Here is an 18,897-nt window from a genome sequence, read left to right as displayed (position 1 = left end):
TGAAGCCACATACACCATTAATAAGGTTTCCTGACAGAAGAGACCATCCTTAACCCAATGAATGTATCAGAAGCTTTGAGGTCAGTAGGGCTGCCATCCCATTCTTCTGCAGTTTCACAGCATTCTAAGGGAAGTAAATCGCCAGATTTGCTGATGTATCAGAGTCCACCAGACATGGCAGAAATAATAAAAACGTAACCTCCAAAATACAGAAGGAAACTGGTGTCTCAAGAAGAAACTGAATTTAACCAACGTGGTGTCCCAGAGTAATCACTGTGGCTGCTGTTTGCATCAGAAAGAAGAATTGTCTTTGCAATAAAGGACTTCTAAAATGACAAATGAGAAATTGTATATTAAACAATTTACTTTAATAAATTTTCTGTAAAAAAGAGAAATATAGAATATTTAGATAGACACTTGTATCTCCTAATTTATGTATCTTGGTCAGCTCCAAGCTTACCTAATTATTTATATACTTTATACTTAGTAAAGTATGCATTTTTACATGTTAGCCTATTAATTTACTCTTGATTATTAAGTATCATCAGTTTTGAACTATTAAAAACACAGTGTCTAATAAACTGCCATAGCTTTCTCATAATTTCACTTTTCTTTCCATTTCTGTTTAGGCATGGAAAGAATTTACCAGGCAGCATTACTATTTTAGGGACATAATTTTTCTAAAATTGAATGAGGATCAGTGAACTAATTATTATTTGTCTTCTCTTTTTTCATTCACAAACTTTAGTAAGTATAACTGGCTTAATAAGGGTATCATACTCTAGATGACAAAACAATAGAGATACAATAGGAGATTAGTATTAGGATTGAAAAGATAACACAAAAGATTTTATGTAGTCCGTATTTTTTTTAAAAGTCAATATAAAATGAAAGTAAAAGATGGAAATGAACATAGGATAAGAATAAATGTTTCACTAGAAATTGCAATTATCTTTTGGGGGTGTTAAACTTCAGTCTTTGGTTTATTTTATCATTTTGATTGTGATCACGTATGCAAATCCTGATAACCATTAGCTTTCTCATACTTAATATCTGAAAGCCTCATCAATCAACCTAAATATTGATCTTATTAAGCAATTTGTAACACTTTAATAGGGCCTTTCTGTGCCAAGGTTATATATTGTGAAATTAAAACCTTTCAAAGCAAAATAAAATTTCTTCCATACATTTAAAAAAATAATAATAAATAAAATAAATAAATAAAAAATAAACCCAGCCAACTGCATTGGTGCATTATAACACAGCACTCCATGATGCTGACCCACGGAAGGGCTGGATTCATATTCTAAGGTCTCTCTGTACTCTCCTGAAAGGAGAGTGGAGGAGAAGGGATTGTGATGTAGCCGTCCCCCCTATGGAGTGATTTCTTGCTTTCTATCTTTTTGTCTTTCTCTCCTGCGAGCACACATACCCTATACTAAAAATTTCTCTTAAAAAATAAAATGAAGAAAGAAAAAAACATACCAGACACCCAAGAGATGTTGGTCTCCCTCCCCCTGAGTGAGGGTGATGCTCTTCCTCAGATCCCTACTCCACGCCACTATGCCTGACACTTCTCAGGTGTTCCATGAATGCTAATTTTAACATCCACAAAATTCACTGAAGAATATTTTTTCTTGACATCTAAAAGATGAGCAGAGTCTTGGAAAAGCTGCTAAGCAAAAACCAATCTCTTAAATGAGCATAATTCTCAAAAGACACTCAGAAGTACTTCATGATGGGCAAAGTATTTTTACAAGCAAAATGAGAAATAGCGATTGACTGTTTTAAAAAATAATTAGAATAATAATAATGATTGGGGAAAACATAGAAAAGATATTGAACGTTGAAGCGGGGAGATTAATGTCTCTGTATTGACTGACATGCATGGCATTCCATTTTGAAAAAGCAATGTAATACACTGTAAAGTTACATGTAATCCAATGTAATATAAAGAAGATTATGATGATAATAAAAAATTTAAAAAAAAGAAATACAATGAAGAAAGAATGATTTAAATAAAAAAAAAAAAAAGACACACACGCCACCTCTGGAGTATGTTTTCCCTCATATTTTTCATGTGGGAAGGAGAAGTGCTGCCTTTCAGAATCAACAGAGAACCTCTGAGCTATGCCAGTCTCCTTCCCCTGGGGTAACATTTCAGATATCACGGCAAACAACAGGGCCGTAAATAGTCGCTTGTCCCTTGAGGGACCAGAGAAGGTGAGCAAGCAGCTGAAAGACAGGGACCTCCTGCAGTTGGGTTGACAGCTAGCAAACACAGGACAGCTGTCTTGGTGGAGTCTCCTGTCTCCACAGCTGTGAGGAGGTTGGTGGCCTTCCTTCTGGCTGTACATCCTGACTGATGTCTTAAACGGGCCAGTGTTTCAGTTTCTAAGACAAGACGAAAGCATTGCCTTCCCCCAAACAAGCATAATAAACAGCAACACTTTCCCTAAATTATGAACCCCTGAGGATCAGCTGTGTTTTAAATCAGAAAGCTCTTTACTAGCTAGACTGAAAACAGCAGAAAAAGACATTTCAAAAACATCTCAGTGGCACATGGGGCTTCTACAGAGCCCTAGTAATTTTATTTCTTCTTCAAAATCATCTGGAAAGAAGGCAGGGAAGAAGTGCTTATATATTTAATTATCAAATCTGAAGTTACTCAATTTGCCAAACTTGTTTGGTCTTTAGAAGTTGCTACAGTACATAGAAGATTCATTCTTCCCTAGGAAAAAAGATAATTATAGCTAAATTTTATATTTCTGGGGGTCAAAATTTCTGTATTATTTGATTCTTGCCAACCTGTCTTCCTATTAAATTTAAAAGTATTTTTATACTTTTTATGGCATAAAATTAAGCAATTACAATAAAGAACAAGGTGTTACAAAATATTGTTTACAAAGTCTATTTAGATACATTTTTAAAATTTTATTTATTTAATTAATTATTATTATTATTTTATTTGACCAGAAAGACATACACACACACTCACACACACAGAGGGAAAGTGAGAAAGCAAGCCACCAGGCTTAGGACTTGAACCATGATCAGGCATGTGGGAGCCCAGCACCTTAACCACCATACCACCTGCTGGCCCCTGTTTAGATACATTCTTCTTGGTTTAGGGCACATATCCTCACTGGAGACAGAGACAGAAAGAGAAGAGGGAAAATGAGAAAGCTCCCTCCAGAAGGGGTGGCCACACCTCAATTTCTTCTCCTCTATTCTCCTCTCAGGACTCTGGACATGCCTGCATACATGTCCAGAATGCTTTTCAAGTCACCAGGTGTGGGACTCACTGTGCAGTCGGTCATGTGGAATCCAGCTGCCTTAACCACTGCCACATCACCTGTCTAGTCCTAGATACATTTTTTTAAAAATCTTAATTTTATTTATCATCATCATTATTATTTTTTAATTGCACCAGAAAGAGAGAGAAAGTGAGAAAGCAAGCATCCAAGTCCGGGACTCAAACCATGGTTGGCTATGTGGGAGTCCAATGCCTTAACCACCACATCACATACTGGCCCCTAGATACATTCTTTAATTATAATCATGGTCTCTGTAGCAATGATCTTATTTAATAAGTGATGTTCACTATTTCAAAATTAATTTATGAAGTAATAAAAAGTACCTATTGCTGAAAATGATAGCTCACATTTGGTTTGGCAAGCATTTGTATGCCAGGATGTAAAAGAGAATTTAGCTTTATATTATAGTTTAAACTAGGCAAAAACGTCACAATGTTTGTATTCTGCACTTTAAAAATAATTTAAATTGTCATAGCTGTTTTTAATGTCTTCACTTTTTATAGCAAGTAAAAGACAAGGTTCTAATCTCTTATTTGTCAAAGACAATAAAAATAGCAGTTCTTAACACTGATAATGTGCAGTGGTACCATGGGGCAGTATGGCAGGTGTGCTAGTGATAAAAAACTTACCAGATACAGAAACACGAGCATGAGCAGAAGTTAAGTTTATTAGTTTGGGGGAGAGTGTCCAGAGCCACACCTGAGCAGGTTCACAGGTTCACACCTTTTGGTGGGGAGGGTCTCCTTTTTATGGTCTAGATCTAGGGGAAGGTAAGAATAAACTCTGCAAACTCCAGGTCCAGATAAGGGGACTGCTCTTTTCTCAGGAATGCAGAGTGTCTATCAGCTGCAGGTGAGTCGGGAACATCTGTTTTCCCTGTTGTATTGTAAAAACTTAAGGGGTGTGTGTGTGTGTGTGTGTGTGTGTGCGTTCTTTTTAAAAATTTAACCTGAGCAGGTTTACTTATTTCCTTAGGTAAGGCTCATCTTGGCCCCCTTCATTAACTCTTGCTTGTCTATTTTATTATGAACTCTCCACATAATCTTTAGTCTCTGAAAAACTACATTGGATGCAACCATTGTTCTATTTCCCCCATTAAAATTTATTTTTAAAAAATTTCTAACTTTTTTGTGCTAATAAGAATTTTATCAGATCTGACAACATTGATCCTCAAAGTTGCAGAATCATCATTTACCTCATATTCTTATATCATCCTGTTTTTACCAGCTAGTCAGCAATATGCTCAAAATTCAAAAACATTTAAAACAATGTTGGAAAAATCCTCCCCAGGCCACGTGACAATCCCTTCTCCTCCATTCTTCTCTTGGGATTTTGGGCAGGTATGCACACGTACCTATTGTGAGTTTCAAGCTGCCAAATCAGGGACTAGAACCGTAGTAGGCCATTTGGGAGTCCAGAGATGTAACCATTAAACCATCTGCTGGTCCCAAAGCAATTTGCAAATCTTGATTGACAGGATGCTCCCCTGCAGGGGGAGGTAAGGGAAACATCCTCCTAACATTTTCTCAAAATGTGAATTCTCAGAACTGCATCCCCACTCCTGGGGATTGGAGACCAGGAGGAACTGAGGTCAGCCGCTACCCTCACCCTGGGGCATAACCGAGGACCCCAGCTACCTCCGGGCGGGACAGGGGTTCCCCACCCTCTCCTAGATGAGGGACGGGAAGACCAACTCTCATGGGGGCGTGACCAGGAGCCTCACCTCTCACGGGGGCGTGACCAGGGACCCCAACCTCCCACGAGGGCGTGACTCTAGCTCCCGGTAGGCGCTACCAGGGACCCCAAATCCCATGGGGGCGTGAAGCCGCGGCGCGATCCCGAGGACACTGTAAGGGCCGGCCGGAACCTCTGAGCGCGGCCCCGCGTTTCCGGGCGGGCCCCAGAGCGGGACACAAGTCCGCCGCGGTCTGACGCCGCGGCTCCGGCCCAACGCTGCCATGAAATTTCGCGCCAAAATAGTGGACGCCGCCTGTCTGAACCACTTCACGCGTGAGCGGGCAGGGGGTTGGAGGGAGCAGGCGAGGCCTGGAAGGAGCCATGAGCACGGCGGGCCGGGGTTGGCAGCAGGCAGGGGCCGAGTTGGGAACCGTGAGCCTGAGGCGGTGCCCCAAGGGCCGTTCAGGGGACTTGACAGCGCTCGGGCGGCCTTTACCAACCCGCCAGCACTCCCCCGCAGACGTCCTTGTCGGTGGACAGCCCTTCGAGTCAGGCCCGCTCCCCGCGCCTGCAGTGCCTGAGCTCGCGGAACTTGCTGCGAGCCCAGGGCCGCGCGTGCGGAGTGCGTGCTGCTGGGCGGGCCGGGGGGGCCCCAGTCCTGCCGGACACGCCGCGGCGGGAGCGGTCGGAGGACAGGACGTAGGCTCCACGGGGTGTCTGCACTGTTGATGCGTGTCCACCAGAGAGTGCGCCCTGCGTGCTGCAAGCTCTCCAGGATAAGTGGTCCTCAGAGGTACAAGATGTGCCTTAATAATGCTTTGACCCCTGCCCTAGGAGTCAGTAACATGGTAGCTAAGCTTGCCAAAACCTGCACTCTGCGCATCACCCCAGATAAGTTGAACTTCATGCTTTCGGACAAGCTGGCCAGTGGAGGAGTGAGCATGTGGTGCGAGCTGGAGCAGGTGAGCAGCAGCCCCCCACCCTCCAGGGCTGCTGGAAACACTGTAAATGCCGTTTTCTCACCTCGTTTTCTTCCTCTAGGAAAACTTCTTCAGCGAATTTCAAATGGAGGGTGTCTCAGCGGAAAACAATGCGATTTATTTAGACCTAACATCAGAAAACTTATCTCGAGCTTTGAAAACTGCCCAGAATGCCAGAGCCTTGAAGATCAAGCTGACTAATAAACACTTCCCCTGCCTCACAGTCTCTCTAGAGCTAGTAAGTAGGAGGGATGGGTTCCTGAAATTTCCCAGGATCTTAGTCTTGAAGGAAATGAATTAGTTATGAGTCAAGGCTTTTAACATTGTTGTTGAAAGCTAATTGATTTTATTTAAAATTGAAGATCTGGTACATAATGATTTTTTTTTTTTTTTGCCTTTAGAATTAGGTTCTCTGCATTTAAAAATAGTTGACCACACAATGATCAATTATGGTGCTGCACTTTTTTTCCTTTTTTTTTTTTTAGAGAGGTGTTTTGCTATAGGGTGTGTTCTCTCGCCAGAGACACAGAGAGAGACAGAAAGTGAGAAATCACTCCCTAGGGAGGGATGGCCATGCAGTCATGACAATTCTCCTCCATTCTCCTCTTGGGATTTTTGGCACACATACACAGAAGTGCCTGGCGTGTTGCTGGGTTCACGACTTGAACTGTGATTGACTACATGGGAGTCCAGCAACATAACCATTATGCTATCTGCTGGTCCTGGCGCCGCCTTTCCTAAGCAGTAGAACTTTCAGCATCTCCATTTCTTTTAGTGGTATTGACTCCTAGTCTAAAAGTTATGGTTGATATCTATTTTCACCTTTCACATCTTCGTCGTCTTCACCTGTCTACTGTCATGTCTTTAAATAACCATTCATTCTTCAGTGGCACACCTGTCTTATATGCCACTGCCAGGTGAACTAGTGCTCAGCTCCTCAGAGCACACTTGCCCCACAGTCTTGCTACTCAACAGAAGAAGAAAGTTACATTTCTTGGGACCAGCAGATGGGATTATGGTTACATTGCTGGACTCCCATGGTTGACTGTGGTTCAAGTCCTGGACCTGGTAGCTTGAAATGCACACAGGCATGTGTGCGTGTGTGCCCAAAATCCTGAGAGGAAAATGGAGGGGAAATGATTGCAGCATGCCCATTCTTCCTGGGGGGGATGATTTCTCACTTTCTGTCTCTCTTTCTCTCCAGTGAGTGCGCTATAGCAAAAATCACTCTTTAAAAAAAAAAAGTTGCGTTTCTTTAAATAATTTCTTAAAAATGTATGTATTTCTTACATGAAGGACAGAGACAGAGAGCATTCCCAGAAGGGTCCTGATACCATGATCCATCCCAGCCAACCCCAGATTATAAACATACTTTTACATATCTAGTGTACTCAGGGAAGTCTCTAAACTTGAACGAGGAACCTCCCCACATAGGATCGTGTTATAGGTTGTCACATTTTATTGCTTCACCACCATCTGGCCCCTGTGAACTTTATATTTCTTTTTGTTCGGAGAGATTTTTGCTATAGGAAATGTGTGCTCACTAGAAATACAGCAAGAGAGAAAGTGAGAAATCGCCCCTCTGAGGGAATGGACTCACTGCAGTCCCTTCTCTTCCAACCTCCACTTTTTTAGGTGTACTCACACACACACACACACCTGGTGTGAGTTTCAAACCACCAGGTCTAGGACTTGAACTGTGGTTGGCCATGTGGGGGTCCAGCACCTTAACTACTATGCCAACCTACTGGCCTGTACAGCTATGTGTTATGTATACTGTATTTTATACATCTGCAGCTGAGTGTGGTATTTAGGTGTAAGCTCTTTATGCAAGAGAATTTCTCAACCTTCCTTCGAAACTTCTCAGCTCTTTGCAGTTCTTAGAGCTAATCAGAGTTTCCCATGACATGGTATAAGTTTAGTGTGTTTTTTGGTTACTTCAGGAAAGCAAGATAGTAACATTTCCTGTTTTCTCTTTCAAGTGAAAGATGCTTCAACCTATGAGTCTTGTAGACACACTAGATCAACATAGTTGATCTGGACAGCCGTATAGAAAGTGCAGCACTCTGGGCACATCTTGGTAGCTTCGTGGTTAGGGGAGCTAGGTCCACATGACTGACTGCAGTTCAAATTCTGGCTGTGTTAGCTTGATAGGCATGTATGTGTGAATGCCCCAAATCCCAACAGGATAGAGAAGCAGAGGAGAAAGGATTGCAGTGTGATCATACCCTACTGGGTGTGTTCCCTCCTCTTCCCATCTCATCTGTTGGCGAGTGTGCATGTCCTTTGACAAAGAAAAAAATAAAAAGAGACTGTAGCAGCTGAGTGTGCCATGGTAAAAGAATGCTCCTCTCGGGGAACCAGCCGTTAGCGTAATGGCTATGTCGCTGGACTCCCATGTAGTTGACCGCGGTTTGTGTCCCAAACCCGGTGGCTTAAAACTCACGCCAGGCGCGTGTGCATGCGTGCCCAAGATCCCGAGAGGAGAATGGAGGAGAAGGGATTGCGGCGTGACCATCCCCCCTGGGGGGCAATTTCTCGCTTTCTGTCTCTATGTCTCTCTCTGTCTGTCTGGCGAGCACACGCGCCCTATAGCAAAAATCTCTCCAAAAAAAAAAAAAAAAGAATGCTCCTCTCTTGGTTGCTTCAGTGGAGCAAGTTTGTTTCTTTCTGCCTTACGGACTTCCATATGCTGTCCCAATTGCCTAAAACGCTGTTCCAATTGCCTAAAACACTGTCCCTTCCCCTCCCTACATCTTTCTGTGGCCATTGCCTCTGTCTGTTTGGTGTCATATTAAATGTCACCTCACAGAGGCCTTCCTAAGCCCCTGGTGTGAGGAACGGCCCTCTGCTCAGCCTGGTATTGTGTTGTGCTTTCTTCAGGTCTCCAGTGAGTATGTTATATAATTGTATTTGTTTTCTTTTTGATCCATTCTATTGACTGGGACATAGACCTTGTCTTGTTCACCATATTTACTAGTTCTTAACAATACTTGGAGCAGAATATGCTTGCCAGGAATGTGGACCAAATGGCTATTGAGTGACTATTGCAAACATGCACTTAGATTTGGTATTTCAACTATTTTATTACCTTTTTTCAAAGAATTATTGATTATTTTAGTTTTAATTTGAACAAAGAGAGAGAGATAGCAAAAAAGCAAGCTACTGGTCCAGGACTCAAACTGCAGTTGCCCATGTGAGAGTCTAGCACCTTAACCACCACAATATCTGCCAGCTTTCATTTGCAATATTTTTTTTTCTTTTTTTTTGGGGTGGGGAGAGGTTTTTGCTATAGGGCATGTACGCTCGCCAGAAAGAGAGAGACAGAGAGATAGAAAGCGAGAAATCACCCCCCCAGGGGGGATGGCCATGCCACAATTCCTTCTCCATTCTCCTCTAAGGGTCTTGGGCACACACGCACACGTGCCCGACATGAGTTTAAGCCGCCAGGTACAGGATTTGAACCACGGTCAACTACATGGGAGTCCAGCGACATAGCCATTATGCTAACTGCTGGTCCCTGCAATATTTTTTTAATATATATTTTTTATTTCAATTTCTTTTATACTTTCAATCACATGTATTACTTAGCTTGCAAAGTGAATATTCCAACATGTATACATTGCTTACCAGCCCACTTGAGAATGCTATACTTTTTATCTTCAACAGATAATAACCCATTTCTTTGTCCCGTAAATGCCTTTCCTCTCTATTTTTCTCCTTAATGTCCTTCCACAGACTCTACTCCTTCACCCACCTTCTTCCCACACTGTATCTGGTATTTATAACCATTTTCTATGTTTCTACATCTTCTAGTCATTCAGTTTCAGCTCTAGAATGTGGACACTTGGTATGTATTAAGTGGAGACATACAGTATCTCTCCTTCATAGTCTGGCTCACTTCACTCAGCAGAAAATCTTCCATATTCATACCCTTTCTGTCAAAAGTCAGGGTCTTGTTTTTTATGGTTGAGTAGTATTCTATAGAGTATAGGTGCCACACTTTTTCAATCCATTCATCTATTCATGGGCATTTGGGTTGATTCCATGTCTTAGCATTTGTGAATGATGCCACAATAAACATTGATGTGCAAGCACTTTTCCGACTAAGGATTCTTCTGTCTTTTGGGTAGATACCAAGAATTGGGATTGCTGGATCATATGGTAGTTCTATTTGTAGATCTTTGAGGAACCTCCATATTGTTCTCCATAGTGACTGGACCAATTTACATTCCCACCAGCAGTGTAGGAGAGTTCTCCTTTCACCTCACCCCTGCCAGCACTTATCTTTTTTTTTTTTTTAACCTTAGTCATTCTGACTGGAGTTAGGTGGTATCTCATTGTGGTTTTGATCTGCATCTCCCTTATGATGAGGGGTGTCGAGCATTTTTCATATGCCTTTTGGCTATTCGTATGTCTTCCTTAGAGAGTGGTTTTTCCAACTCATTCTCCCATCTTTTAATAGGTTGATCATCTTTTTTTAGGACAGCTGCTTTAGTTCCCTGTGTATTCTGGTTATCAGTCTCTTATCTGTTGACATAGTTTACAAAAATATTTTCCCATTTTGAGGGCTGTCGATTCACACTAATTACTGTGTCTTTTGCCATGTAGAAATTTTTTAATCTGATATAATCCCACATCTATTTTTGGGATTATTAACTGTGCTTTGGGGGTCTTATTTAAGAAGTCTTTCTCTACCCCGATATCACCCAGAGTTTCCCCAGTGTTTTCCAGGAGCAGTTTTATAGTTTGAGGTCTTAGGTTTAGATCTTTGATCCACTTTGAGTTGATTTTTGTCAATGGTGAGAGGTAGGGGCTCAGATTCGTCTTTCTGTAGGTGGATATCTGGTTTTTCCAGCACCATTTGCTAAAGAGGTTTTCCTTTTTCCACTGGATTGACTGGTACCCTTTGTCCAAAATCAGTTGGCTGTATGTTTGGGAGTTTTTTTCTAGAGTCTTTATTCTTTTCCATTGTTCTACCTGTCTGTTTCTGTGCCAGTACCATGCTCTTTTGATTATCACAGCTTTGTAGTATATTTTTGGGTCAAGGAGTGAGATGCCACCCACTCTACTCTTCTTGTGCAAGATTGCTTTGGCAATATGAGGTCTTTCATGATTCCAGACAAATTGTCTGATTGTCTTTTCTAGATCTGTGAAGAATGTCTCTGCCACTTTGATTGGGATTGTGTTAAATACATAGATTAAATTGGGTAGAATTGCCATTTTGATTATATTAATTCTTCCAATCCAGGAACATGCGATGTGCTTCTACTTTTTTGTCATTTTCAATTTCTTTTTTTAGCTTCTCATAGTTTTCCTTGTGGAGGTCTTAAACTTTTTTGGTTAGATTTATTCCTAGGTGTCTTATACTTTTTATGGCAATGGTAAATGAAATTATGCCTGTTATTCGTATATAGAAATGCTATCGATTTCTGTATGTTGATTTTGTATCCTGCAACTTTACTGTATTCACTTTTTACTTCCAGGAATTTTCGCATGGATATCATTGGCTCTTCTATGTATACAATCATGTCATCTGCAAATAGAGATCATTTCACCTCTTCTTTTCCTATTTGGATGCCTCTTATTTTATTCTCTTTTCTGAGGACTTCCAGTTGAAAAGGAGTCGAGAAAGTAGGCATCCTTGTCTGGTACCAGTTTTTAGTAGAAAAGTTTCCAGCTCTTCTCCATTCAGGATGATGTTAGCTGTGGGTTTTTCATAGATAGCTTTTATTGTGTTGAGAAATGACCCTTCTATGCCAATGTTGCTGAGAGTCTTGATCATGAAGGGATGTTGTATCAAATGCTTTTTTGGCATCAATTTATATGATCTTATGGCTTTTATTTTTCTTTCTGTTAACATGGTGTATTACATTTATGGTTTCACATATATTTAACTGTCCTTGCATACCTGAAATAAGCCTATCAGGTCGTGATGTATAATCTTTTTTATATGTTGTTGTATACTATTTGCTAGTATCTTGTTGAGAATTTTTGCATCTATATTCATCAGAGATATTGGTCTATAGTTTTTCTTCCTTGTCCTATCCTTGTGTGTTTTAAGGATAAGGGTGATGGAGGCTTCATAGAATGAATTTGGGAGAGTTCTACCCTTTTGGATCTTTAGAAATAACTTGAGCAGAGTGGGGGTTAACTCTTCTTTAAAAGTTTTGTTCAGAGGTTAAATCATCAGGACCAGGGTTTTTGTGTTGTTGTTGTTAGGAAGTTATTTATTACTAATTCAATCTCCTGGCTTGTTGTGGGCTTATTCAGACTTTCTGTATCCTCCTGGCTCAATCTTGGTAGGTTATATGTGTCCAGGAATTTGTCCATCTCATCTAGGTTTTCTTGTTTTGGTGGATAGTCAGTCAGATAGATCATAGTATCCACTAATGTTGTTTTGTATTTCTATTATGTCTTAAATTGCCTGCTTCATTGCACATTTGATTTTCCTGGTTCCTTTCTCTGTTCTTCTTAATTAGTCTTGCTAGTTATCGATTTTGTTTATCTTTTCAAAGAACCAGCTTTTACTACTTTCATTTATATTCTGTATAGTTTCTTTATTTTCTATTTCATTTATTTCTGCTTGGATCTTTAGTTTTTTTTTTCTCCTGGAGTTTTTTTGATTTGCTGTAGGGCACATGCACTTATTGGAGACAGAGGCAGAGAGCATGAAAGTGAGAAATCACCCCTGAGGGGGTGGCCACATCGCAGTTCTTTCTCCTTCACTTTCTTCTCAGGATTTTGGGCGTGCACACACATGTTCTTGGTGTGCTTTTCAAACCACTGGGTCTGGAACTCAGACTGCAAAGTAATCTGTGAGAGATATGGGTACCATAACCACCTCGCCACCAGCCTTCCTGCCCCCTGTTTTTTTTTTAATAGTGACAACATGAAAATATCTTAACTAATTCTCTTCTTGCCAGTTATCTGTGTCCAATAGTAGCCGCGTTGTGACGCATGACATTCCTGTCAAGGTTATTCCGAGAAAACTGTGGAAGGACTTGCATGAGCCAGTGGTCCCAGATGCTGATGTAAGTGCTTTTGTCCATCACAGGTTATAGACATTCTTGGGATCCTCTAACAGTAGCCATCGTCCTGCAGACTACTTTGTTTGAAAGCCGTATGTTGCCTAAAGTGAAAGTGATGTTCACTTTAAAAAAATATTCAAGGAGAAAAATGGGGTATCTGCCTTTTGTCATTATATGAAGCATGGAAAAGCATGTTGCATACAGTAGGACAGCCACAGCCATACCCTCTTAGAATGTACAGAGAAGACTGAAGTAATGCTTTGGAGGCCAGTCAGACCTGTGGCCTGAAGCATCAGCATGAGTTTCACAGTGCTTGGTCAGGAGACGCACCAGGACAGGCATCCAGATAAGCACGAGAGAATAAAGAGGAGAGCCGTTTGGGTCTTGAGCTGGAGTTCACTGGAGTTCCCAGTCTTGCTGGGAGGGACCCACAGCCACTGACAGTAAAGATGGTGCCCACAGGTCCTTTGCCTCCTGCTCACAATTTGGTTCAGAAGAAATGACAAAGATAGACTGGGGGAAACAGGTTTGTGTGCGCTAGAAGACATCTTCCCTGCTGGAGAGGCCATTGTGCCCTGAGGCATCATTAGCAGCAGTCTCGCATGTGATGTGGGGGCTGCTTGCTGTGTGTTTGCACATTGTGGGGAAAAGGCCCCTGAGCCTGTGTGCCAATATCCTCAGAGGAGGACCTACTGCTGGGTACCTGCTTTTAGTCCCTGTGGACTTGTGTCTGGGTGTTTTGGCTGAAATGCTGTAATTGTCACTGAACCAGAAGCATTCTGTCAGGGATGTGCACCAGGTAACTGAGACAGGCATCCAGATCTGTAATTTTGCTTGAATGTCCATGAGCTAGTGACTATAAAATACTTTCTTTTTATATTTTCAAAAGAACCATTTTCAGGATATGTTGAAACAGGATTCCAGAGGGTTTGAGCATAAATATATTCCAAAATTATTTATCACTATCTGTCAGTATATCAGTATTTTTAACACTTTGATTTTTTTCATTGGTTTTTTAGGTTTGTATTTATTTACCAGTCTTGAAGACTATGAAGAGTGTTGTGGAGAAAATGAGGAACATCAGCGATCACCTTGTAAGTTATAACTTCTTTAGAACAGAACCCTGCAGTGTTTGACTTGTTAGCCTGCACGAGCACTTGACAAGTGTGGACAGCACAGTCTGCGAAACACCTTCTCTGTGGGGCACTTTAACACTTAGCCCGAGTCATCCCAGCAGGGTGAGTGCCTGTACTGAGGACTGGCTTGGTGTTGACAACCTGCAGGCTTAGAGTTCCCTTTGGAAACCTGTTCTAGTGCCTTTAAGCCGCATTCACCAGGGAAAGCTTTGATATTTGCTCTGAATTCCTCATGTTTATATTTATAGTACATTAAACATCTGTCCAACAATTCTACCCTTTTTTCCTATATATTGTGGACAGAACATTCTTTTATCTGCTAATGTGTACAATTTGTAATAGGGTTCCCCCTGCCTTTCCCCCATCTCCCCCAGAGAGTGGTTATGTTTGCCAGAGAAAGAGAGAGAGAAAGTACTCGGTGGGACATAGTCAAGCTGCAGTCCTTACTCCTCCACTTCTTCATCCTGCTAGGATTTTGGGCATGCACACATGCAGGTCCAGCATGTATTTCCAGCTGCTTGGGCCAAAACTCAGACTGTGGGTGATCGTGTGGGATCCACCTCCCTGCACAGTGCTTTACTACTGTGCTACAGGGCTGGCCTGATGTGTACTTTCTTAATGAATCACTGATAAGACTGGTGAGTTTGGAGTGTCCTAATCTCTTGCCAGGTGTCTCTCAGTGAGCAAAGGACAAAGCTCTGTAACACCATACCAGTCTTTGCTCCAGACAGCTTACCCCAAGCTAATGGATGTTTTCTGAAGGTCACCTATGTCTCAGGTCTTAGATGCTATACTTTGTGACAGTGATGGGAACTCAGTGGATCACTCTGCTCATATGTGGAGTTATCCTGGATTCTTCCTTTACTGACCTCTCTCCCAAAAAAACATTTGGGGCAGCAGGTGATGTGGCAGTTAAGGTGCTAAATCCCACATAGTTGACTTTGTAGTTCAAGTCCCAGACTTGGCAGCTTGAAAATCATGCTGGGGCCTGTGTATGTGTCCCAAATCCTGAGAGGAGAATGGAGGAGAAGGGACTGCAGAGTGGCCATCTCCCCTGGGGGCTGATTTCTCACCTTTCCTCTCATCACTCTTTCTCTAGAGAGTACTTATGCCCTATAGCAAAAACTTAGACACACACACACACACACACACACAACCATGCATGATTGATTGTGTTCCTGAATTGTTTAAAAATCACCGTCCATCTAGGGAAGCGTAAACTTCGGTCTGCAGTCTGCTGGGCCACTCTCCAGCCACATCCCTGCTCCAGCATCTTGCTTTCCATGCCGAGCCACTCTGGGCTCTAATTCCTGATGGCCCCTTTTGTTTGCAGGTTCTGTTTCTCTGCATTTCACATCTTCTCTCTGCCTTCCCCTGGAGAGCACTGGCCTCTTCTCACTGCTCAGCCTAGACCTTTGCGGATGGCTGCTGAGCCCCTCGCCCTGCTACTTTGTGTAGAGTATGTGATAAATTCCTGCCTGTATCTCAGTACTCCTGCTGAGCTACATTGGCTTGGAAGGGTCACCTTGTCCTGCTCATCTCCATGTCTAGTGCCCAGGCAGGCTGGTCAGTCAGAGGGCAGTGACAAGTGTAAAGATATGAAGTAAAGTTTGGCCTCAAGGCATGTTAGGAATCTCAAAATCTGACACCTAGAAAATGGTCATGGGCTGTTTTTTCTCTAGAGTTCTGCTCATTTAAGAGTCATGCTGCCATTGGGCTGGCCTGACATAAAGCTTTTCTTTCATAAGTTAGTCTTTATAGATCTCATTTTAATTTAAAATCTGCTTAGATGTAGCAGTATGCTGCTCTCTGTGACTGCCAGGGTGTTGTTCCAGTTGTCAGGCTGGCTTCCTCCAGGGATACCCTGGGGACTTCCAGAGGGCTTTGGAAGCCCAGGAGAGAAAAGGCAGGGCAGTTAATTAATTGAAGCATCCATTTGTTTGTTCTTTCTGATCAAGAGGAAATGAGTCAGCAAAGTATAAAGGTAGAAAGTTAATTTGGATAAAATCATCCCAGGCATTTAGTTTTCTCTGAAGTGTTTTGTTTTCTCTTTTCAGGGGTATTTGAAAGACAGAAATTTTGTGGAATGGCCACTAAGATCTGGGATTACTAAATGGAAAGTTATCAAGTTTGTTGTACATAATGAGATCTATCTAGATAACCAGAGTTGTGTAACTGAATATTAGAGGCAGTAGAATTAAAGAGAATAAGTAGGACTCAGCACCATACACTGAGAACACATCCCCTCCCGTCAGGTATACTCAGCCCCTTCCTTCCCTCATTAATTCGAGATATGACTGAATAGGTTTGAGGGTTGTGTATGTGACATGTTTAGGAGGAGAAAAAGGGCCAGGACTATTAAGAATCTACATTGTGTTCTTTAGATGTTTCTACGCTCTCCCAGGCATGTGCATATACTGGGATATGGTTAACGCATGAACTGAGGCTTGCTTCATGGCCTGGTAGTTAAGGCTACTGGATCCCATGTGGCTGACTCCACAATTCAAGTCCACAGTTCCAGACTCAGTAGCTTAAACATGCTGGGCACATGTGCATGTATGTCCAAAATCCCTAACAGGTGGGAAAGATAGAAAAGGGAATGCTGTATTACCATTCCCCATTGGGGGGATGCTTCCTCCATCTGCCTGCCTTTCTGTCTCTCCCTGGCAAGCATACCTGCCCTCTGGCAAAAAAAAAAAAATTTAAATGTTTTTAAATGCAAGGTCTAATTCCAGAGGTCTGGGCTGGATCTAGGGCTCTGTGCGTCTCAGTTCTGTGGGATGCAGATGCTGCCTATCTTCAGACCACACCAAGGAGCAGTGTATCGTGATGTGTGCTGCCCCATAGTGTGTGTACTTCAAGGGTTAGCTCAGAAGCAAGCTTCTCAGGATTTGCATAATGATTAAAATAGTCAGATATGTGGGGAGGAGGTGTCATGAGCACACAGTTGAGCCATACCTCTGGGTCTAGCTGCTTGGTGTGAACCCTAGTGTTGGGTGTTACTCCAAATGCGGATAATAGTGCAACCATCACAGGGTTTCTCACTTTTTGTAGTTAGAGATAATTTATTTTTGGTGCCCAGTGCAATCAGCCATCATTCCACCGACAGTAGGTAGCTATTAAGGACATCATTGAAATATCTGATACTTAATACTTGAGAAATACTCAATAAATCTGATACTTAAGAAATCTAGCGGGGGACTAGCAGGTGGCATGGTGGTTAAGGCGCTGGACACTCCCACATAGCCAATCATGGTTCAAGTCCTGGACCTGGTGGCTTGCTTCCTCACTTACTTTCTCTCTCTCTCTCTCTCTCTCTCTCTTTCTCTCTGTGTCTCTCTCTGATCAAATTAAAAAATAAAATGAATGAATAAATAAAATAAAATAAATAATTCTTTAAAAAAAAAAAAGAAATCAAGCATGTTGATGCCCATAATATTCCAGGTGTCTGAGTTATAAAATAGACAGAATTGACTGATATTCAGAGAATTACTGCAGTTTTTTTCCTTTAATTTTTTTGATAACTGTTGATTGGATGCCACCATGTACCAGATACCACGTGTGATCAGGAGTGAGTTGGAATATAATTCATTACTCTGATTTTGGAATCTCTAGAAAGAATAAGAGAGCATTTAAGCCTGAAGTGAATCTAGACCCATTGCAAGTTGCTTTCTTGAATAAGTATTTATTTGTATTTAAAACAATTATTTTTCAAAAGTAACTGGATTTGCAGATTTTGGAAATGTGGTTGTTTGAAAGAAATGGAGTTATGTCATATTTTAGCTCTGCAGAGCCCCAGTAGGTGGTCTAGGATACCTACCGGAATTGGTTTATCTATTTTCTTTTTTTTTTTTTTTAATAGACCACAGATTAGTTTATTTTTAACACCCATCATGCCATGAATTCATAGGGAATAGGTTCCAGTAGCTCAGGCTCCTTTCCATTGGTTCTCACCAAGTGTGCTTCTTTGGGTGGAGCAGGCTGGCGCTTTAGTTGAACCCAGGTACCTTTCTCTTTGGCTTCTTTCTTTTTCTGGTCATTTTCCTTCACACGTTTTAGGAAGCTATCTCTGCTATTAGAATGCTTAATATGCTCAATACACACATTAATTCTCTTGGCAGGAATCTTGCTCTTAACTTGTTTGTTCACAACAATGCCAACAGCATGCTGGGTAACATTGTAGACTCTTCCAGTTTTGCCTGGTAACATTTGTGGGGCTTTCCTTTTTGAACAGTACCCATTCCCTTAATGTCTACAATATCACCTTTCTTGTAGATTCCCATATATGTTGCCAAAGGAACAACTCCATGTTTTCTAAAAGGCCTAGAGAACAAATATGAGGTGCCTCTCTGTGTTCATCATTTTGGTTAATTACTGGAAGATGGCGGTTCCAGCCAAAAGGCTATCTATTTTATTTTCCTCAAGTATTCTAGATTATAGGAGAGTGGGTTAAGAAATATAACAATGTACTTCTTAGTTAATGGAAGAAAAAGGTTGAAAATGAATACTACTCATTCAAAAGTAAGTTTACTAGATCATACAAGCAACTTTGTGCAGCTATTTTTCTCTTTTTTTTCTTTCCGTTTTTCAAAAAGTCAAGAGGGTTTCCGCATTCACCAGAGAGAAAGAGGGAGGGAAAGGGAGCAAGCACCACCAATGGGATGTGGCCACACCATAATCACTTCTCCATTCTCCATCCTCTTGGGATTTTGGACACACACACACACACACACACACACACACACACACACACGAA

The 18,897-nt window shown here is 41.7% G+C and overlaps 1 protein-coding gene across 3 annotated transcripts in view; it reads left to right on the top strand.

Moving 5' to 3' along the window:
* The first annotated feature begins 5,176 nt into the window (after positions 1-5,176).
* The window catches only part of HUS1 (HUS1 checkpoint clamp component), a 23,482-nt gene continuing 9,761 nt past the window's right edge, over positions 5,177-18,897 (top strand). For 2 of the 3 annotated variants that reach the window (XR_001371397.2, XM_006161933.3), the window contains exons 1-4: positions 5,345-5,956; positions 6,036-6,212; positions 12,901-13,008; positions 14,025-14,099. Coding sequence is in view for 2 of the 3 variants with exons in the window: in XM_006161933.3 (XP_006161995.1) it covers positions 5,723-5,956; positions 6,036-6,212; positions 12,901-13,008; positions 14,025-14,099 (594 nt within the window). In the remaining variant the exon portion in view is untranslated. The other variant, XM_006161934.3, reaches the window with a different exon arrangement.

This window comes from Tupaia chinensis, unplaced genomic scaffold (genome assembly GCF_000334495.1).
Source record: "Tupaia chinensis unplaced genomic scaffold, TupChi_1.0 Scaffold139484_1, whole genome shotgun sequence".
NCBI classification, from domain to species: domain Eukaryota; kingdom Metazoa; phylum Chordata; class Mammalia; order Scandentia; family Tupaiidae; genus Tupaia; species Tupaia belangeri.
The sequence above is the reverse complement of the archived record's forward strand: the minus strand, read 5'-3'. Positions and strand labels throughout refer to the sequence as shown.